The 23125-nt window shown below is 47.2% G+C and overlaps 1 protein-coding gene across 1 annotated transcript in view; it reads left to right on the top strand.

Moving 5' to 3' along the window:
- Positions 1-22911, top strand: part of nwd2 (NACHT and WD repeat domain containing 2) — a 28040-nt gene extending 5129 nt beyond the window's left edge. Inside the window, exons 3-8 of the mRNA XM_076161472.1 lie at positions 1592-1680; positions 9107-9223; positions 14723-14926; positions 15506-15656; positions 16567-17156; positions 18795-22911. Coding sequence (XP_076017587.1) covers positions 1592-1680; positions 9107-9223; positions 14723-14926; positions 15506-15656; positions 16567-17156; positions 18795-22691 — 5048 coding nt within the window. The 3' untranslated portion in view covers positions 22692-22911. The remainder of the gene's footprint in view (positions 1-1591; positions 1681-9106; positions 9224-14722; positions 14927-15505; positions 15657-16566; positions 17157-18794) is intronic.
- The last annotated feature ends 214 nt before the right edge of the window (positions 22912-23125 follow it).

Here is a 23125-nt window from a genome sequence, read left to right as displayed (position 1 = left end):
ACACGACAGTGTGCGTGACCGTAGCTAACACACCTGTAGTGTTGATCTCATTCCTTCTGCCTCCGTCGTCTCGCATGCCAATGAGGCTGCAGAGTGACGGTCAGTGTAGCTTGATGATTGCTTTGTCAGAGCCTTGTTGATGAGGCAGGCGGAGGCCGATGACCGCTGTCAAGCACAATAAGCAGAGTGGAAAACAGTGATTACACAGCGTGCGAACAGTAAGTGTTTCCTACTGTGTGTGACCGGTTGCTTTTTGCTCGCGTTATCTGTGGCTTGTAAATTTGAAAACTATAAATATTTCATCTGCGAGTCGTTTGCGATGGCAAAGCAGCAGCATCGAGGGGACTATATCTCTCTGTCGTATTGATTGGCCATGACTGTCACTAAGGATGAGGGAGGATGAGAGAGAAGGCAGAGAGGGGAGAGACGTGGGGAGGGGGGGGAGGGGGGGCAAGCCAGCGGGAGGCGTCTGAAAGGAGAGGAATGAAGGATCGGCAGGGAGTGAGGAAGAAATGAGGAAGGTGGGACACAGAGAGGAAGAGAGAGAATGCATTTGTTCCTGTGTGGGTGTGTGCACAACAGACGCTGATCACACACGAGCGCGTGTACACACACACACACACACACACACACACACACACACACACACACACACACACACACACACACACACACACACACACACACACGTCACTGCCATAACTCATCGTCGTCTCATAAAGAGCTGCTATCAGCACAATACAAACAGCGGTTTGGTCTGTCAGGTCACATCGGTGACACATCCAAACGATAGAGAGAGGTAGTTTAGATTGGATTCGCTTGCCCACTCTTCATCGTTACCCAAACAGGAAGGAAAAACCCTCATTAAATGATGTCACCAGCATCACCGTCTGCATCCTTACCCATTTTTCAGCCTATAGCGGATCTGCGATGGAGGGAAACGAGGTCACGCCGACGCTGCCGCCTCATTTCGTTTACATACCGCCACAGCCGCCTGCTTCCGATTTGACATTTTAGCCGCAGCAGGGTCACGGCCCAGAGCCTTACTAAAGATAGACGAGGGGGGGGAGACACGTCAGGCCAAATTTGCCGGCTCTCCTTTTTACTCGGGCTGGCCTCTGTTATTTACTGCCCATCAACACATTTCAGGAAAGGGAAGAGAGAGAGAGAGACAGAGAGAGAGAGAGGGAGAGAGAATATGTCCAAATAAATTACAGTAACCATTTGGAAGACAGTGAAAAAGGAGGGAGGACGAGCGGAGGGAAGGAAAGTGGGACACAACAACAAGCCGTGGGCATTTCACTCTGTGACACTTCCACTGTCCAATATGATCACAGCCTGTGTCGTGCTGCATAATCCTGCATGTAGCAGCAGCCCGGGTGGCTCCACCTGACACTCTTATTGCTCAGGGCTGTTACTTAAGGACAGATATTGGACAGATATCGATAGCGTACCGAGTTTACTATCTGTAGGATTCAAATTGATTCATTAAATGAGAAAGGAAGCAGTTTTTCTGTTGCAATTTGTATATTAGGATCAGTTTGGAAACACATCTGACCTGAATTTTAAAAGGAATGTTTTTCCTTTGCAGACACGGAGGCAGAGAGGAACGCCCTGAAAGAGCACGTCTACCCCAAACTGAGAGACTTCTGCAGGGAGAACTATGGGATCGAATTCCAGGTAACTCGCCGCGTTGTGAACTTTTCCTGTAACTCTCCGGGGCCTCTAAATGTACACTGGAGCCTTACACATCTGCCAACACGTCCAACCGGCCCCCGGGGTGCCGCATGCAGCCCCTGTCCCTTTAAGTGGACAGAAGGCGGGTGAAGATAAGGCTTCGCTTTGGTGCATGCTGGCACGTATCTCGCTCCGGATAAGACGGCAAAATGCTTTGAGGGCTTTCCCTTTGTTGTTGGCTGGGAATTACCCCGCGGTCCCTCAGCGGTGTCCACTGATCGACATCATTTGCATTGCAAATCCACATCAGCATGCACGGAAAGATTCCGATCAGGGGTTTGTTTGCTAAACATATCTGGGAAAGCCCTGCAGACAGGAGGAGATTTCTGCTATAAGTAGGTCGTTTTTGGATGGATTGGATCCGGGTCGGATTGGATGAGGCGCTCGTGACCCCTCAATTTGTTTGCTGTGAGACTTTCTCAGCGAGGCGTCGGCAGTTAATGCTCAATTCATTATTGGATCAGCATGCAAACATAGGTTTTGCTCATGTCCTTTAGTAAATCTGCAGTGATTATGCCAAGAAACATTAATATGCAGCCTGCTATTGCAACCATCATCTAGCATATAGATCCAACGCAGTGTGCATGTCTGGAAAACACGGAAATAAATGCAGATTGAATAAACTGTCATATGTGAGAATAAATCACAATATTGAGCAAAATCCAAAGGCAGCATCATAAACGGTACATACTGTATTTATATAGAACCTAAGTAGTGCATATTCCTAGAGTCACATCCACTGGTACTCTATACCAGTGGATTAGTATTTGGTCTATTATTGAGCCATAAATGTCTTATTTTCTTTCACTAGGAGAAAAATCTCACCAGTGCAGCAAGATTAGCTCATCCTTTTTCCAACACAAACAAATTTGTTGAGAATTCTGAGTGCCAGCATGTTGAATCAAGGCAGAATAAACCAGATGGCAGCATGAGAAACGTTCACGCTGACAGACAAAATGACCCTGATAAGTTGTTTTGTAGTGTCTCAAGTCAACAGGGTAGACGCAAATAGATTGAATGAACATCCCCACCTCTCCGTGTGTGTGTGTGTGTGTGTGTGGCAGAGGAGTGCAGTGTAGCGGCAGGAGATCTGGGCAGAGATGCTTTGGCTCGGGCACCTGTGGCCACGTGCCTGTCTGGTGAATCAGCTCGCTGTGACGAGGCGCGCGCCGAAATCATTACGCACAAGGGCCTGGAGTTAATACTGTGACTCACTTACTCCCGCCTGCCTCCGCCAGTGCCCCGCTACTCCTCGCCATCCCACGCCGTGCGAGAACTGGCATCTGAGCTCACACACACACACACACACACACACACACACACAAAAAGGAAGCTTCCTGGAGCTCGATAAAGATACGGTAATCGACTTCAGTAACGTAAAGGAAGCTAGCCCAGATTCGTTTTCTCCTCATATTTACACAAACTCCCATCTAGCTCTCTAACACACACACACACAGAGCTGGAACACACTGACACACATATGCCACGGCAAGCCGACGAAGCCCAATTCTCCCCGGTCCCTCATCGCTTGACTCAGTTTCCATCCAGAATGTTCCCATAAGAGGATGGAGAGGGATTTCAGGAGACAGAGACAGAAAGGGATAGATGGAGGACGGGGGGTGCGGATATCCAGCCCAGGGGCCCGGGGCCGCGTCCTCATTCAGTCAATGCGCAGCAACAGCAGAGGGATTCTGACTCCCAGCAGTTTGTCTCTTTGTTCTCTCCCTCTTTATCATTCCAATTCTTACTCGCATTTTCAACAAATACGCACGGAAACAGCAGGAGGCGGCGTCGGGTTCAGCCGAGGATTCTGCCCGTCTGTCACCACGCTCGACCCCCTGATGCTCGGAAACAAAACGCACCGTCACGGACAATTTGGCGTAATTGGTTAGTTATTGATCGGTGGATTACATGCTTGTGGTGCGGAGTTTCAGCCCACCCCAATGTATAGATCCACTGTTGGGTGCATGTTCTGTCAATGGCTCATTCAATGCTGCTGCTCCCATCCTGACCTGCGTTAATGATCAAACATGGAAGCATATCCACACACACACACACACTTGCTTCTCTATAAGGAAATGATGCATATAGAAGCCATCTTAGGCTGAGGGCAAGTAGAAAGCACGTGAACCAGCCTGCAGCCAACAAGTTTGATTTGACGTCAGAGGCCAACCGGCTGAATTAACGTTAATTAGCCGCAGTCGATAATATCAGCCACCAGCTGCGGTCATCCGATTCCTTGTCGATGATGGAAAAGTGCTCACAGCAAATAATACCAAAACTATCCGCATGACTGGCCTGCTTCCTTTCTCATTTGGGTGAACCGACCCTGTAAACTACATCTTGAGAGTGGATTGGCTGGGGGGGGGGGCGACTGGAAGCTGGACTGTTAATAACGCCGTTCGACTTCTCTGCCAAACACACACACAGGCATACACACACACAAACTCTCAAAGCAATTACAAGCAGAGTGTGCCGGCCACAGCTGTGAGAATCTGCTCGACGGCCGTCACTCAAATGCTCAAACGGGAGGGCTGAGACGACGGAAAAGAACCCTATTCACGTTGTCTTTCATGTCGGCGCATTTAAAAGAGGAGCCTGTCATTCTCATTTTGTGAAGCCAACGCACTCTGAATATGGTGTTTAAATTTGTTTCCTAATTGTATTAATAAATCCTCTGTTCTGAGCTCTCAGACAAAGTCGAGAGAGGCGTACGTTTCCTTTCTTCAGGAAATCAGGTTTGACTACATTAAGTGGAGATTGTGCCGTGTTTGCAGAGTGCGGTTTTAATTTATCGCGTTTCCTCCTCTTCCACCTGTGCTTATCTGGCTTTCACTCTCTCCGTCTTCCGTTCTCCGCCTCGTCTCACCGTTTCTCTTCCTCTTCGGGGGTTCAGGCTGCATGTTTCCTGTCATCCACAGTAGAAATCTCAGCCAACTGACGTCAGGGCCCGTATCTGTACAAACACGACTGCATAAGTGAGTAACACGACGCCTAAAGTAATGTGATTGACTTGTTGTTTTAATTGCATATTCAAAGGTTCATCCATGGAGATAAATAAACTGAATTATCAGATTGTACCACCGCTTACAATCGGTTCATCAACACCAAAAATCACAACAAGCATTAATGGCGCACAGGAGAACAAACACGGCATCAACCAAACTAATTAACCAGTGAGTAACAAGCCTGAAAAAAACTAAAAATAATAAATAAAAAGTAATCTTACATCTGTGTTGCGAGAGAGGAGAGCAAACACAGCAAACGCAAACATGAGCTCACCGACGCCTTACATCAACCGTCACATCATCAGCATGGTCTGATAGCTTACGACAAAAAATGACTCACCTCAGCGGAAAGAAAACATTGAAACGTTGTCGTTGAGAGCTGCTTCAAAGAACCCATTTTTCACTTTTCCTTCCAGCAATCATTCTCTTTTCCAAGTCTTGTTCTTTTCAAATGGCAAGGCTGTTTGGGAAAGGAGCAGGTGAATGTGTTTGTTCTTTAATTAGCAGTGGTGGGGAGAAAGAGGGGGGGGGGATTGGCTGCACCTGTGAGGGAAGAGTGGCGATGAGGCGAACGTGCGTTATCAGAATGCTCCCCGTCCCTCTCTGGCAGAGGAAACGCACCAGTGGCCTCCAAAAGCGCCTCATTTGCATTATTTTTGAAGGGTACAAAATTTGGAAACTCACTTCATTTCGTCGACAGCAAGGAAAGAATGAGGGCGAGTTGGAATGTTGATAGCGTTTGCTGCTTTTTTTACGGCTTAATTATGGACGTAGGCTGTTTTGAAAATGAAAGTAATTGAAATAAATTGCATCTACATACTTTCATTTGTTAGCTTGTGACATTGGTGAGAGAGGAGCCGCGGTGCCGGCACAGGGAAGTGAACGCAGGTGTGTCTCGTTTGCTGATTGCTGATTGTTAAGTGCAGCTTGTTGAGGTGGTGGAACAAAATGATGCTTGATGTCATGAATAATTGATTCATTTTTAATGTGAAAGATAAGATAAAGATGCACTCATTTTATCTTTCATGAACTCCCAAACAGAACTTTTATCGGCTTTTATTCCCCACATTGGCAGAGCTACAGGGCAGTAAATCTACTTCTACTTCACCTGTACGTTGAATCTTAAAGACTTTAATCAGAAGTGGCAGGTCCAGATGGGCAATGCGGAGCTTCAAATAGGTGATAATCTCTGTGAAAAGACCTGAAATTGTTTCCTGACACTTACTGTATTAAGGTTGAAGTTAAAAAGCAATCAAGCATCGACCAATTTACAACCAAAAGCGCTCTGGATGGCTCTGGATGGCTCTGGATGGCAGTGTGCAGCCTGGCAAGCTTGACGTTTTTATCTCCTTTATCGCCCCCTTACCTGTACTTTGGCTTTTCAGCTGTTGTATACAGCAAGTTTGTATACAACCCCCCCCCAACACACACACACACACACATACAAACACACCCACCCTCCCTCAACCTTCAGGGTCCCCCATCTCCGGGGTCACATTAACCGTACCAACGCTCCTTTTCGAAGCTTGCCACATTATTATACATTTGGAGTGTGAGTGCGAGGCAGAGGGATGCTATCCAGAGCCTTCAGCCACGAAATTGAGTCTGCCTAAGCCTTTTTTTTTTCGCTCAGAACCCGCTCCCTTCGCTGCCTGGCGCCTCGTTATGGTAACTGCTCGTCATGTGCTCGCGCCTCAAGCCTGCGACTGGCTCTTAACCTTGGACCGGCGGTGGCTGAGCTGCAGCATCAGACGGTTTTCACCGTAATTGCCCCGATGTGCCACAGCGTGACAGATTTCCTCAAAGCGGCACACGGGTGATCGCTACTTAGCACTCGTAATTGACAGCCAGTATCGACTGTCATCGGCGTTAAAGAAGAAGAAGAAGAGGAAATTTGATCTTTGATGTGTTAACGCAGGCTATCTTGGTTTAGATTAGAATATGTAAATAAAATATAGAGTTCAATCCCGTCATGACCTCCCTTTAAACGATCTGTCTGTGTTTGGATTCCAGATCACAGCAGAAATGATCGTTTCTATCTCAGATTTGGAGTTTAAAGTGTGTTCTTGGGTAGTGTGGGAGCGGGCTTAATCAAACATTCGTAGGGATTTACTCAGCGTTCTTAATCAAATTGGCCTGCAGCAGGGAAGCTGGAGATATATCGCTGGTGCCATATCTATTTTTACTCTTCGTTCTGCCTGAGAGTCACTCTGTTTCTGCTTCTTTCCCGCCTGATTTCATGCCCTTTCTTCTTGGGCGTCTTGGACATAATCCCAAATTCTAATAGTCTAACATTCAAGAGAAAAAGAAGGTTTCTGCTGCAGGCAATCGCCCTTCGAAACATTAGAAAGCTGCTTAGGGTAGTCGAGTTTTCTTACATAACAGCAACAGCACGTCCGCTTTGATAGTTTAGAGAACGAAGGAGGAAAGAGGGGAAAGTAATTAGGAAGAATGCATGGAGGGGTGTGAATGAGGAGATAACAGACAAAGTCAGTTTAACAAATCCCCTTTTCCTCTTAACTCCTGATGAGATTGACGCTTTCTTCCCATCCGTCCTCATCTGCGTCCCCCACCCGTCGTCGCCTCCCACCCAGCGGTAAGATCGCAGCAGGTGAGAGGGCCAATTATATCACTGAGCGCTCCCCACACACACACAGGCAGGGAACAGATATGAGTAATGTCTTCATTTAGCTTTTAATTACCGTGCGTTCTCCCCGTCACCTGCTGGGCCCCGGTGGAAACCCACCGCAGGCCCAGCTCGCACCCTCCAGCACCCTGTCAACGCGCCGCCGCCGATTGAGTCTCCCACACATGGGCACTGGAAGTAGATTACTGAGTCTGAAACAAAGTGACTGATGTGCCAAGTAATGAGTTTGCTACAATAGGCCAACATGAGGGATGCTTATTATGTGGGCACGAGAGGGAGAGAGATGTTTTTCAAGGTAATAGGATCAGGGAGAAGAGTGAGTAATCATGATGAATCTGGGCCATGAGGCGTTCGCAACAGCAGCCTGTTTATATGTTTCCATCTTGTACCTCTTCGTCTCTTTTGGCGTGTGCCGAGTTGACAGCTGGTTCCTTCAGCGGCAATACCGCTGCCCACGGGTCCACAACAATCAAGTAGATGAGCTCGGGTTCCAACTGCCAGGCGAGTCATTCTGAGGGGTGTCAAAGCTCTGAAGCCCCGCCCTCCTTGTCTGCGGCGCAGTGTGGTTATGCAGAGCTGCCAGTCACGCCCCCACCGCCACCACTCGCTGCCACGCTGCTGATGCGTCAGTCATTTCAGCCCGCTGTCGTGATGGGCTTGCGGAGCGTGACGGCGGGAAAGGCGAGGAATCGCTTTGGCGTCACCTCATCCTCCCCGCTGTGCATTTTAGCTCTCGCAGTCGGGTGAGGCAAATCGATAGCTGGTCCAGCTGAGAGGTGCAGGGGACTCAGTTGCACGATGGTGAGGTGCAGCACGTCTCTATGGACACAGGTGTACACAGGTAGGGAGGTGGGAGAGCAGTACAGTCTTTGCCCCTGCGCCATGAAGAGAGGCAGAGAGAGTCTAGTCAAGATAGAGCGAGCAAGAGGGTGCAAGGTCATCCATCCAAATAAGTCGGCCTTTAAAGTTATTATTGAATACTAAACTATAAATTACCGAATTACGCGTAAATCAAAAGCATATCGTCACTGTAGACTTTTATTGTGTTTTGAGATAGCTTTATGTGAAGCGGATATTGATAAGAATCCGCTGTGAGTCTCTAAAATCCTCAGCAGGGGGGCAGTTTCAATGCTTCAGCCGGCGCCACAAACGCTTTCCCACATTGCAACCTTCCACACTTCAGAGATGTGTTTCTCACGTCGTAGAATAACAATTTGATGAAGACATTTGCTCAGCTGTGGGCGGGGAAAAGACAATTTAATCAACAAAACTCAACAAGCATACAAATTGCGTGTTCTTGACCAGGTTTCAGGCCCTAATGGCTCACAGAGAGCAGGTGAAGCTGCCGGCAGGAGGGCCTGTTGTCATCTGTGGAAGGCAGCGGCAGCAGCAGTTTGGACACACACCATCAACATCATCCAGCCGTTTCATCACCTTTCCGTTCTTCAGTGGGAGATTACCCCCCGCGGCGTGTTTACTGTTGGAACTGTCTGAACCTGAGGCTTTGACAAATGTGTTCGCCTCTGTGTGTGTGTGCATGTGTGTGTCGCAACGCTCCTCCCTGCTGGTCCCCAATGCCACAATCATCACACTGATTTTGGACTTGGTCTATGATAACAGGACAATATAACACAATGGTGGACATGACCTGAATTCTAACACTCTTCTTCTTGTGTGTGTGTGTGTGTGTGTGTGTGTGTGTGTGTGTGTTCAGGTGGTGGATCTATACTGGGGTGTGGACCCAGAAGAGTGGGACAGTCCAGAGCTGCAGCGACTCAGAATGAAGCTCTTGGAGGAATGTCTGAAAACCTCCGCCGGGCCGTGTTTTGTCGTGAGTGTTGCAGGCCACACATCACACAGACACACACTCACACACACCTCAGTTCCACTTCCTCCTCTCTGCATAATTCTACATAACTTCGCCCACTTGTGCTTTTGAAATTCGAATGAGTTGGGACTTAATTGTGAATTCAGGATTACAGCTACTTACTCCTCCAATTTCGACTGGGTTGTCACAAAATCGAAAATATAGAATGTTTGATCCGAGCTGGACAAAAGCTTCATCTGAGGTTTGGGCGTGGCTCATTCCACAAGAAGAGGTAGAAGAGGAAGCAGAGGGAAAGAGAGGTTGATGGGAAATTATTCAAACGGAACAGATCCAACTCCAGAAGGCGGAATGGAGGCGCCAGATCACAGGATCTGCTAATGCATTATGGGTAGGACACAATCCGTCCATTTCTCCCGGGAACATAATCCTCTGTCACCTCGCTTCTCTTGTTTGTAAACATATTGAATATCTGGTTTCTACTTAGTTATTCTTATCTGCTGAGGGTAAAACTTTGGAATCGCCTCGGTACTTGAATATTTATACACGATGACCTGATTTGGCCTCGGAAATGACTTGGGATTGACATGGAGACTTTTCCTTAAGTGATGGATTAACAGTAAGTACTTTCTCCATTACGGACGAGTGCGAGTCTAAGCCGGTCTGAAACGATGGGATCTGAGTCTGACTGCAGGGACGCCTCTCTCCCTTTTGTCTCATTTCCCGTTTTGCTCGCCGTCTCGTACACGGCAGCCACTTTTATTCATTCCCATCAGCCCCCGCCGCCCTCTGTCCCCCGCTGCAATTCCACCGTCTTAACCCGAGCCGACCTCAAGCAATTGCAACACACCACACACTGAGGGAAAGCAGACGCCGACAAACCCAGGTACACACACACGCAGATGTGGTTTAAACTGGCGCACACACTTGGTCGTCTGTTCCCTGGCGATACCCCATCGCGCACATCATCCCCAGCTGGCTGCTAAAACCTTGTGGGCCCAGTCGCTGCGGTGAATGATAGATTTGCTCTGACCGCGCAGTAGCTCCACAGAATTAACCATCTAGCTTCGCTTGGACTCGGCCAACACAGCTGACAGCAGCCGGGCTCCCCGTCGCCACTGGGGCAACCGGCCTCGTTTCGGGGCCGCGGGAGCTCTGAGCTAGCAGAGTTTGCTTTTGATCAGCGACTTGGATCTGTGCTTGTGACAGTTCTGGGTTGTCTGGCCGATGTTTGGTGTATCATAGTTTATTTTGACCTATATATAGTAAATCAGGAGGTGGAATACATCAGCACAACCAGCTGCAAACACAATGGTTGCAAATTGAGTCCAATCTGGTGCCTTTGAATGTTTGCATGTTTGTATCAGCTCTTTCTTTCTTTCTTTCTTTCTTTCTTTCTTTCTTTCTTTCTTTCCTTCTTTCTTTCTTCCTATCTTTCTGTCTTTCTCTCCGTCTCTGCATCTCGACTACTGTCTGCATGTGATTATGGTCCGAGCACCAACAGGTCTGTGGGTGTGTGTGGTGCCTCCTGATGCTCCTTGTATATTGGCACAGCTTGGAGAATTGAGTAAATGTGACAGTGCCACGTGGCCTGTTAGCCCAAAATGCTTTCTAGATGTGAAATTCACTGGAAAAACACTGACCAGAATCATACCAAAACAACACAAAAACCGTAATTGAGCCCTTTATGGTGTGTTCCGGCACCAGCACCTGTTCTCTTTGTTCCTCCCGCTCCAGCAGGTGCAGAGACAAATCATCAAACCGGTCAGAGAAGGCTTCAAAGAGAATTTTGAGCGGCGGAGTGTCAAAGATATCAGAGCAGAGGAGGTGAATCCTGGATGACAGTGTTGAAAATGGAGGAAAACCACCTAATTTCAAAAAAATTTCGATGTGGAAGAAAAGAGAGCAGACGTTGTCTTGTAGCTCGGGTGAAGCCCGAGTAATTTCTGATTCTAATGGAGGAATGGAGTGAGAGGGGTGGGGGAAGGAGAGGAGGAGGAGGAAGAGGGGAGATGGGAGCTCTCGCTGGAGATGAGGGGTTCCCTGGAAATGCCGCCGCCGCTCTTCAGGGAGAGCAAAGTGAGAAAGGGGATTGACAAGCGTAGAGGAGGTGTTGTTCCTGCAGCCGCAGAGGTGCTGCTGCAACAAATAGAACCTCTTAATACTCCATTTGGCACACACACACACACTTCCCCTCATTCACCTTCACCTCCACAAATCATGAAGTGCCTTTTCCTTCTCCTGCACTCCGCAATCATAATCATAAAGTCTTCTGGCGCCACGTTCACAGGCATGTTTGCTCCCAACTCTAATTTAGAGTCGCGCTGGTTTACACAGAGAGACGGGGCGACTCTTACATAAAAGGCTTTTTACTCCACATGTCAGTCGTTTCTTTATGCGTCGCAGCGAGTGTCTTTCAAAAAGCAAGGCTGAGCACAAGACAGGTGGCGGCACAGGGTTGTGAAACACACACACACAGAAAGAGAGAGAGAGAGACACACACGTACAACACACCTGTGCGAGGGGGAACGGGGGGCTTTTCTCTAACGCATCGATGCGATAATGCCGGTTTCCATGACGATTGCAGGGGTTGGCATGGTGATGGTGTCATTGACCCGGAGATTAATCATGACAATAAGCCATGACTGTTTTCTCTTCTCCTCCTCTTTCTCTCTCTCTCTCTCTCTCCCTCCCCTCCTCCTCCTATTCTCCTGCAGTCTTAGATTCCCCTCATGTAAGGACGCTCAAGTTGATGGGTGCCTCAAGGACACACACATACACACACACAGAACGTGCCTACACATCCAGTTTCGCTGCTTTCTCCCTCCGCCTGGCGTTGTCACAGGTTAACTGGCTGTAAGAGGATAGTTCAGGATACTGTAGCAGAGCTGCTCTCTCTCTCTCTCTCTCTCTCTTGCTCTCTCTATCAACCCCCCTCCCATTCATTCGCCATGATGTAACCGCAAATGTGATAGTGCTCAGGTCAGCCCGGTTTGCCTCGTCCTCAGCAGACACCCATACACACACCAAAGAGGAAACACGCTCAAACCCTCAGATTCACTCTCTTTAATTTCCTGCGGCAGAGAAAACGGCCATTTTCTGAAGTTCGCCCGAGCCCGACCGCAAACTCTCATTCGCTCGAAAATGAGGAAAATAATAACTCTTTGATCCGATCTGAATCATCACCCCGCCCTCCCCCCCCACCTCTATTTCCCCCCCGAGTTGCCAACGCTTACGCAGCAAATATCAGAACGCTTGACTCGGTGTTTCGGTGATTGATTCGCTAAATTAGTGATTGATTCGTTTGATTCATAGCAGCCGTACAATATCTGGGTTGCCTCTGCTGCCCGTGTGCCCCGGCTCATCAGATAAAGTGCACTTAGGCGGAGTATAAAATCCCTTCCCAGGATGAAAAAGTGAGGAGGAGTAGGAGGAGGAGGGAGAGGAAGAGAAAGAGGAGCACGGCTGAAATTGGGAAAGTATTTGGGCTCCTATAGGCTTGCCTACTATTGTCACTTCAGCCTTTCAGTGTGTCTTGCACCTGCGGCTGCTCAGTGTCATAAGAACTACCGCACCTCAAGCACACACACACACACACACACACACACTATTGTGCACACAGGGGGAACACGTGCAGGAGTCAAGTTTGTAGCAGTTGGTTGTCTTGTCTTTGGTGAAGGCTCACTGTTTGGCAACGCGTGTGTGTGTGTAGCCTGTTTGGTTTGATAAGGAAAGCAAGGTTCTTTTACACACACACACACACACACACACACTCAGCCAGTCATCCATTCAATCCATCCCTCTGTATCACCGCAAGGCAAGCTGACAGAGACTTTGTCAGCAACTCAGAATGACTCTCTCTCTCTCTCTCTCTCACACACACACACACACACACACACACACTCACACACACAATATGTCTCTTTCAATCTTGCTTCAGTTCAACCCAGTGCCCCCGTCTCCCACTGACATCGCCGCGGCACCCTGAGTCATGGAGAACCTTCAAAAGTGGGTGGGTGGGTTGACTGGCAGCGCAGAATCTGTCCATAAAGAGAATTTACTCTTGTTTTGGCCAGACTAGCAGAAAAAAGAATAGAAAATAAGGATTGAAGGTTCAATTTCTGTAGACATACTTAGAATACTCACTCATCTATTCTAGCTGTTGTGTTCCCGTCGTTTTTCCTCCGATTCTCTACGTGCGTTAGTAGAATTTTTTGTCGTCTTTTCTCCTGTGGTGTATCGATCTTTCTGCTTTGTGTTCCTGGCGCTGGACACGCACTTTAATGTCACATTAGACAAGCATGTCCAGCTCAACGCTTATGTAACATGTAAAAATCCCAAATGAGATGCCCAGCCTTGAACATGACACTTCCTCCTCCAAAACAACTGATACATCTCTTTCCTGGATCCCAAAGACGCCGGATAATGAGCCTTTGGTGCAGAATTCTTGGACGGGATCGTGTGTAAATGTAACTGGAACGGACCGTTTGTGGGTTTAGCGAGGATGCCGGCCCGCACGCCACATGACATTATCTGAATCGGCTTGTTCTTTGCATCTGTTCCCGTCGCGAACGCCAAGGGAACATGGAGTCCAACATGGTAGCGGCTTTGAAGCGTCATTGCCGCAAGCGTAAAGATGTCGTTTTCCTGTTCAGCGGAGCTCGTGCTCATTTTGGCCCTTCCTCAGCTCTGTCTGCGTTTGCCCCAGAGGGTTTACAGTGGCTGCGCCCGAGCACCAAGGCATGCGAGCAAAGATCAGCTGGTCATGGAGCGGTAGCGGGAGAAATTTCCTGTGATCCTGTTGTCCTCGAATGTGACTTGTCGTGCGTGTGGAGGACTCTGCTTTTAATTGCCCCTGATCATCACCAATTCAGCTGAATTGGCTGTCAGTCTAAGCAGCCGTGAGGAAGAGCGGCAACTCGCTGGAGCGTCGATAAGACACATGGCAGAGGAGATAACAGCGGGATGAAAAGGCCGCCGTTTCATTTGACGACGCCTAATTATGAGCTTTTGTGACGAGCACGATTGTTTCTCACCAACACAGAACATGTGGGGAGATCTGCATCTTGGTTTTACTGTATGGAGTTGACGATGATGATTGTGGCGATAACAGTGGCTGTGATGGTAATGCTAAGTTATGCAGTAGACTTTAGATCACGTCTTGAGGATCATTGTTACATTCCTTATTCGCAGAGTTAATTAATTTCTCTCCATTGAAACGGTCCCACCTGCTCTGAATATGACGGAAATGGCAATTTCCTTAATTCTGCTGATTATTTGGAGTGTTGCCAGGTCTGTGGGCTGACTGCAACAGTGCGTCATTCACTGATTTGCCTTCGGCGTACAGATTGAATTGTAAATGAAATGTGCACGGAGGAACATAATCCCACTTAAATATCATTGGTTTAAGTCTTCCTGCTTTGTGGAGGTACAATGACCTTATAAGCGTTTAATTTAATGGGTTATGGTTTAAAAACATGACGCCTGCCCGTTCTTCCCTCCCAGGGTCTTGTCGGGGAGAAGTACGGCAGCATCCGCGTCCCGGGCGAGGTGGAATCGGCCGAGTTTGAGATGATCCTGGACGCTGCGGTGGAGGCGGGCCTGGACACACACATTTTGGAAGAGTGGTACTGCAGGGACGAAAACTCTGTGCCACCCGCATACTACCTCAAACCCAAAGCTCAAATGCTTAAGAACTACCAGAACTCTGTAAGTCAAACCGACTTGTTATCTGCTTTGGGTTGTTGATCTTCATCTTTTTCTTGTTGTGTAATTTTAGCAGTTTTGGACTTAGTAGTTGTGTAGACAGAACCTGACTTTCTTGTCAATCCATATTGATTCCACAAACACTTTATGGAAAATCAAAATCAACATTGGTTTGTTTCCAGGACCAAAAACAATAACATCATTACTTCAGTGAACCAAACTGCAGGCTTTAACAGTCGTGTCCTTGAGCTCTGTGCTCTCTCAGATTAAATTGTCGTTGAGGAGGATATTTCAGAGAAGTAAACCGTGGCCTGTCCTTTATATTCACACAAAAACTTTTTAGTGTACTTGTAAATGACCCTGTGAAAGTAATTTAACAACAATTCTGTCAGCATGGTTAACCTTAAATGAAATTGTTTAGCTTCAGAGATCTACCTTATGACCCTGTCTGGAACTTTATGACACTAATAAAACATCCGCCTGAGTTTTCATGATTTTAGATTCACATCTCCCTCCACATAGAACAGCTATTCTGCTCAGTGCACTTTTGGTTCCAACTGTCCTCTCCCTGCCCCTGTCCAGATGGAGTCGAGCAGCGCAGCCAAGACCAAGAATGACAAAGCGTGGAGGAACGTGTCGGAGGAGATTAAGAAGATCTTCCGCACGGCTGTTCTGCAGCTTCAAGAGAAGGGGACCATGAAGGCCGCTCAGTCCAAGAAATTCCTTTGCTCTGGTTTGTCAAATTATATTGAAATGATATTTATATTCCTTGCATACTGTACATGACCTGTAGTCCATGTTAAGTCACAAGACGAAGACCTGCTATTCCTGTTTTGTGTATGTTAACATGCAGTTTCATCAATTACTGGGATAATTATGGGTTAATTGTGCCGCAAACACTCAGAGGTACAACTCACCCACTGTTTGTTTTCACCATTTAAGGCGCTGTAGGGCTAATACGCTCTGTGGGAGCTGTTATTTGGATACAATTCTCAGAGTCACCCAATCGTTGCCAAATATGACAATACTGAACTCATTTCTAAGCTATCTCTGTTTGCCTATCAAACAAGCTGCTTAGTAGACAGTGATTAAATATATAAACCTAAATAAGTAATTGCCATTCAGTGTTTCAGTGTTACAACATGAAAGGGAAGCATCTCTTTTATGTCTGGAAAGTGCAGGTAGCGTGCAGAGATTAATTGAGCTCGCTGGGCTTTCAGCAGTGCTTAAATTGTATAGAGGAAGTTATTCCGTCTCATGGCGCTCCCAACTTTCCCTTCACACTTTCCTCTCTCCCACCTAATTAGCAGCCTACCATGTGAGCAGAACAACACAGGAGATGTTGGCAGAATTTCAGTCAGCAGGCTCTTTGTGGGGGAGCCTGAGACACAGTTCAGCATTGCTGGCTTAAGAGATTTTATCAGTTTTGTTTCTTCTTAAATAAGGCTTAGAAATCAATCTAAATGGGACACTAATGGCTACCAAAATCTGTTCAGCTTTGCCTTTGCAAGAATCTAAATCCTACATCTGTGTGACTTCTACAGTTGGATGGTGTGTGTGGATGATTGCATTACCAAAAACTTTAGAAAGCGACTAATACAGGCAAATAATGTCAGATTTGTATTTTTCATTTCTCATTTCAGCCTTGGAGGATGAACTGGACTTCGCCCTTGGAAAACAAACTCCTGCCTTTCTCAGGAAATGTGTTTGCTACATTCGCAAGATCTCCAACTTTGACCGCTTTGCCAAAATCCCTGACATGGGCCGCTACATGGATATCGTGGTTAGTGCCGATCGGGTCATGCGCAACCAGGAAGCCTATGAGCGTCTCCTCAAGGTACGCGATGAGTTCATTCCCACTGTTGTGGCCGCCTCCAACTTGCGTGTCTATTCGTCCGTCACCCACTGCGACATGAAGACGGGCTACTCCCAAGAAGTGGAGAGCCACTATGTGGAAGGCCTATGTAAACAGTTCTACGAGGACATGGTGGATATCATCCAAGCTACAGTCCAGCAGAACTTTGACACAGAGACCGACCCACTGTACGATGAGATCCTACAGCACCTGTCCCTGTGTAAGACCTACGCGGCGCTCTATGAGTACAAGAGCGAGACGTTGGATTATGTACAAGAGTACGTCCTGCCGTCCAAAGGGAGCAGAATGAGCCCTCTAGTGGTGTTTGGGGGACCTTGCACTGGAAAGACGCTGCTGCTGGCTGAGGTTGCCAGAGAGGTGAGATGTGGAAATATCAGACACACAATGGATTGGGATGGGACTTGTGTTAGTCATGGTGTTTTCTTTTTGCTTTTGAGCAATCCATGTCCTTCCTTTCCTCTTACGTTTGTCCTTGTGCGTACTCACTGTGAAGTCAGGCTTGTGTTCGTCCGCTGTCTGATCTGAGCATGTGTCCATCTTTGTACAACAGAGTATGAGGGGGCGTGCAACTGTTCATTTCTTCTCATCAAATACTTGTAACACCATCTGTGTGTTCGCCCGAGACAGGCCATTGCCATGGCTGCATCTCTAATCTCTTATGATGTGTTATGTGCAAGCCCACATCTGCATATGATTTTGTAGGTGCACATTTCTTTCAAGTATTTGTCTGTGAACATCTGTGAAGGTTTTTTAAAGCATGTGTCGGTATTGTCTGTTCACTCACTGGCTTGTGTACACATCCATGCCAGTATGACTATGTTAGAATCAAAGTCAGGGTCTCAGAGCAGAGCAGAGGCTCACTGAGTTTGAGATTAAGAAGATTATTTCAGAGGGAAAAGTTGGATAAGACTTAATTGAAAAAAGGGAGATCTTAAGCGTTGCACAGCTTGAGTCTAGCATCACTAAAGGTCGTGTCACCCATGGAGCAGAGTCTTGCAGGGGGGAGAGGAAAGGAAAACAAGTAGGAGTGTGAGATGGCTCATAATGAAGGTCAATAAAAAATATCCATAAAGAACCAGATCAGATGCTTGCAGAGCTTTATAGGAACCTGAATGATCTATGATCATATGCTGTATGGCTATTGTGGTGTAAAACATGCTTGTGACGTTATGATGCATCAGGATGCAATATACTGCACTGAAGTTACATCAGACATATTAGTTACATCATAGTTTCTTTTTTAGACTTTTATTCATCTGGGCCCTCATTACTCACAACAAGCGGACACACACAAGAAACTGTATTTTGAATATTTAAACACGCTGAATATTTCTCTCTTTCCCTCACACAGAGATGCAGCTAAACAAGCATCCTCACGGCTGCGCTAAAAGTGTGAAATAACACCATAACATCTCTTAAAATATCCCTAAGACCATTTTATAAATTCAATAATTATATTACAATATCAATGAGGCAACAACTACAGTGTAGTGCTTATTCATGGCTCTCACAATGACAAAAATATTTGAAATAACAACTAAAAAATCCATTGATACACTGACGGTGTTTAAAGCCATTAATGAGTGCAGTAATATGAGTTAATAATATGGTGTGGAACAGATATGCTGTCACAAGGTGAAAATGTCTCTCCTCACTCCTCATTGGTGTACAAATGAACTCTGCCTCATACTATTAGAGCAGCAATTAATTTGATCCTTCTGCCCAGTGCTGGAGTTTTGCTGATGCTGCCTATTTGTGCGTAGTACTCTCATCATACCTGGCAGAATGCAAGCGTGTGTGTTATTCAGAATAAACACAGAGAGATGTGTGGATCCCTGATGTTTGGCTTTTCCATTGTGTTTTCTCCATGTTCAAATGTTCCACGCTATTGAAATACATTTTTATCTTTTGGTGATAAACTGTCCCAGAATCTTATCCATAACAGATGTAGTCTTGCATTTTGTAACGCTCGTGTCTTACTCTGTTGTCTTTCAGGCCTACACATGGCTGCAGAAAGAGATGGGCCCTGAGAGTGACCCAGTGGTTATCGTCCGCTTCATTGGCTCTAGCCAGCTGTCCATCGATCTACGCACCCTCCTTCAGAGCATCTGCGAACAGATTGCAATAAACTACCGCTGCCTGATCCACTTTTTGCCTAACAAGATCCAGGAGATGAGGGAGCTACTGATCAACCTTCTAGCTGAGTCATCATTCCACAGACCCTTGGTTATTGTCTTGGATTCTCTCGAGCAGCTCTCTGAAGCTGATGAAGCTCGCAAGTTATGGTGGCTGCCTATACACCTGCCTCGGACAGTACGCATTGTCGTGTCAACATTGCCCAATAAACATGGCATTTTACAGAAGCTCCGAAACCTTGTGCACGAAGAGGAAAACTATGTGGAATTAATTCAGAGGGACCGTAAGGTCTGCAGTCAGACATTGAAACAGCAGCTGCTGGGGGTGAAGAGAAAAGTCACGTCAGGCCAACAGATCTATGTAAATGAGGCACTTGCCAAGTGTACATTACCTATGTTTGTCAATCTCATCTACAGAGAGGTAGTCCACTGGAGGTCCCACAAAGACGTGGATGATAGATCTCTATGCTCCACAGTGCATGAAAGCATAGAACAGCTCTTCTACTCGGTGGAGAATAAGCTGGGCCAACGATTTGTCTTTAGAGCACTGGGCTACATCACCATGGCCAAGGCAGGATTGACTGAGGTTGAGCTGGAGGATATCCTCTCCCTAGATAATATAGTTCTTGGTGACGTTATTGTGGCGTCTTACCTCAAAAACCCTTTGAGGATCTCTTATGACTTGGTTGCAAAACTCAAAGAGGAGCTTGAGGGTTACCTGGTGGAGCGTCAAGTGAAAAATGTCACCCTGATGGTCTGGGCCAACAGGCATCTGCACCTTATTGCCCAAAAGCTGTATCTTAGCAATGAGGAGGATGTCCATCAAATGCACAGCCTCTTAGCTGAGTACTTTCTTGGGGCATGGTCAGGGGGCAGGAAGAAGATCTTCACTTACGATAACAATCATTTCACTTCCCTGAATATATCTCATCACAAAAACCCCCACCATCAGCAGTCTCACGAAAAAACGTCTTCTGACAAGTACTCCTATGACAGACAGACCCCCGAACAGCCATGGGTGTTTCAATGCAACCTTCTGGAGCCTGACATTTTCTTTGTTAACCACAGGAAGATGACTGAGCTGGTATATCACCTTACCAGGAGCGGGCGCACTGATGACCTCATGTTCGGGGTGATCATGAACTTCAGCTGGCTCTACACGATGATCAAGATAGGCCAGTTTGAAAAGGCTTTAACAGACATTGACCTTGCTTACAGCTATACCCAAGAGAAAGAGCTGAAGTTCCTGGCCACGACTCTACGTAGTATCAAGGTAAAAGTGTTAAAGAACCCTGCGTCATTATCTGCAGAGCTGCAGCAAAGGCTGCTGCCAGTTGTCACCTCCCTCCCCAAACTCAGACACCTCCTCCTGGAGTGTGACAAAGATGGCCCAAAATATTGTTCCATAGTGCCTCTCCACTCCTCCATGGACGTCACCTACAGTCCAGAGAGGCTTCCCCTGTGCTCTAGCTACATGCAGATAGTGGAGGTTCTGCCCACGTTAGCCCCAAACATTGTCCTTGTAGCCCTGGAGGATGGGTCTGTCAGCACCTGGGATGTAGAGACCAGACAGCTACTACGGCAGATCGACACAGCCAGATCTGTTGTGCTAGGAATCCGGCTAACCACGGATGAGAAGTACCTTGTTGTGGCCACAACCAAAAACACGCTGCTCATTTATGATAACCACAAGTCTTGCCTTTTATCTGAGGTTGAAATCAAGGGATCTAAGCAGGGTGGCATCACTGGAGGGGTGGCCTTCATCAATGGTTTTACCTTGTCAACTCACCATGCTTTGGCATGGCTTGAAGCCAGTAAAGATGTCAATGTAATTGACCTACTCTATGGTTGGCCTCTCTACCAGTTTCACTGTTGGTATGAGGTCACTTGTGTCCAATGCTCTCCAGATGGAATGTATGCCTTCTGTGGCCAGTACCTCAACACTGCATCCATCTTTCACCTGGGAAATGGGGATAAGTTGTCCACGGTAACATCTGAATTTTCTGGGGGCTTTGTCAAGTCCATTTTAGTTCTGGATACCATGAACCAAATGGTGATGGTCGACAATGAAGGGAGTCTGTCAGTGTGGAACACCAAAGAGATGACCAACCCAAAGTTGATGGAGGATTATGATTGTAGAGGGGATGAGACTGAAGTGGTGGGTATTGAGCTATCTGAGGACCAGCGCTCTATTCTCATTTGCAAGGCCAGGAGTATTGAGGTTCTGGACACGAAAGTATGGAAAATGGTTGAGAAGTTCAAAGCCAAACGTACTGAACGCTTTGTGGCCGCTGTTCTCTCCAAGAATGGACAGAGTATCGTGGCATCCATGGAGAACACCTCATCTATCTTTGTCTGGAGGAGGGACAGTGGACAGTGCATGGCTAGCCTGATTGAAATCTCAGGGGCAATCGTCAAACTCATTAAGTCAGTCCACCACAACCTGCTCCTGTCTGTTGCCAGCAGTGGGGTACTGTCTGTTTGGGACATAGACATCATCACCGCCATGTCCAACATTGACAAGACAGGCAAGAAGATCCAGACGCTGCAGCTCACTGGCAGAGAGGATTACATGTTTACCATGGATGGTTCAGAGGCTGTCCACAAATGGAACTTCAACACTGGTTTTATTGAGACAGTCTTCAAGCATGAGGGTATAGTGGAAAACTGTGTCCTTACTTCCTCAGGGGATCTCATGGTGACTTCAGATGACAAGTGCAGTCAGTACATCTGGCAAACAAGCACTGGGGAAAATATCTTCCGTATCAATGGACAGAAAATTTCACAGCTACTGATCACCCACAATGACCAGTTTGTGGTGTCACTCTGTGAGCAGAATGCCTCTAGAGTCTGGAGGCTCGCGACCGGGCACAAAGTTTGCAACATTTTAGTCACACTTCAGAATGCACTGATCACCACGGCAAATACCTTCCTTGTGGGTAGCACCAAAAACAAGCTCCTTGCTGTCAGCCTGTGGTCAGGCAGCGTATCCAAGAAGTTTGTGTGTGATGACGGCATCACCATTGTCAACTTTAAGCTCATTCCGGACTGTCCTGACTGTGTCGTCTTCATTACGTCCACGGAGACTGTGATCATCTGGAGTGTGGCAGATGAGTCCGTCTGCAGGCGAGTCCAGCTGCCAGCCAACTTCCTCAAAAATCTGGAGGACTTCCAGATCTCACCCAATGGAAAACTCGGAATTGTCTCCAAGGGGGATGAGAATATTAACGTCCTAGACCTGCACAGTGGGAAGCTGAGGCTCGTCCATGCTGCTGGTATCATTTGGCGGCAGAAATTATCAAGAGATGGACGGTATCTAGTTTATGTCTGCTTCCGGAATTGTGACGAAGATGATGATGCCGGGGTCGTGTCCAATCTGATCGTGATGCGCCTTGCTGATGGTAAGAGCATTGGCACATGCTCACTATACAAGACGCCCACTTTCCTCTCCCTCTCCCAGCGAGCACTAAATATCATCATTGGCTTTGAGGACGGCAGTATCGGCACTTACACAGTGGTCGACCGCGTGGACGCCGCACTCAAAATAAAGATAGCCACCTCCAACAGCCGACAGATTGTCAACAACGCCTCGCAGAAAGTGCGGCCCAAGTGCGGCAACCATTCCTTTAAGACCATCGCCGACTGCGTGTGGAGGGAGTCGACAGAGGTCTTCTCCAGGGACAGCCCCATCAATGTGTCTGACTCTGGCGAAGGCGAGACGACCACCCCGACAAAGAAGAACGAACTGCTGCAGTGAGTGGGTGGAAGTCTGAGACATGGGCGAGGTTGCAGTCGATATGCGTGTGGAGGAGGTTTAGCATCTCTGGGGTTGCAGTTGATTCTTGTTTACAGCCATGTGATTCAGCTGCAGATGTCAGCCCTCTGGGTAGTTAATGGGCCGGCCATTATAAAGCTGCACTCAAATTATGTATTACTTACTTCCAACTTAGAGTGTCTCTTGATTTTACACATAAAGACTGTTAGAAAAACACTACATTTTGAAGAAGAAGAAGAAAAAGGTTAATTCTGTGAGGTATTAGTTTGCCATTATGTGTCCTTTTGCATTAGAAGAACAAAGTTATTATTCAAATGTCTTGTTCAAGCATTCTCAAAGCCATTCCAGTGATCTTAGCCACTTTTCATTGTACCCTATCTTTATTCACATTGTGCACATTAAGCCATAATGTTCTT

The sequence above is a fragment of the Genypterus blacodes genome, unplaced genomic scaffold (assembly GCF_046128005.1).
Source record: "Genypterus blacodes isolate CSIRO-AG114 ecotype Tasmania unplaced genomic scaffold, CSIRO-AGI_Gbla_v1 ptg000011l_1, whole genome shotgun sequence".
Lineage (NCBI taxonomy): Eukaryota > Metazoa > Chordata > Actinopteri > Ophidiiformes > Ophidiidae > Genypterus > Genypterus blacodes.
Note: the sequence above shows the minus strand (reverse complement) of the source record. Positions and strands in the feature narration are given on the sequence as shown.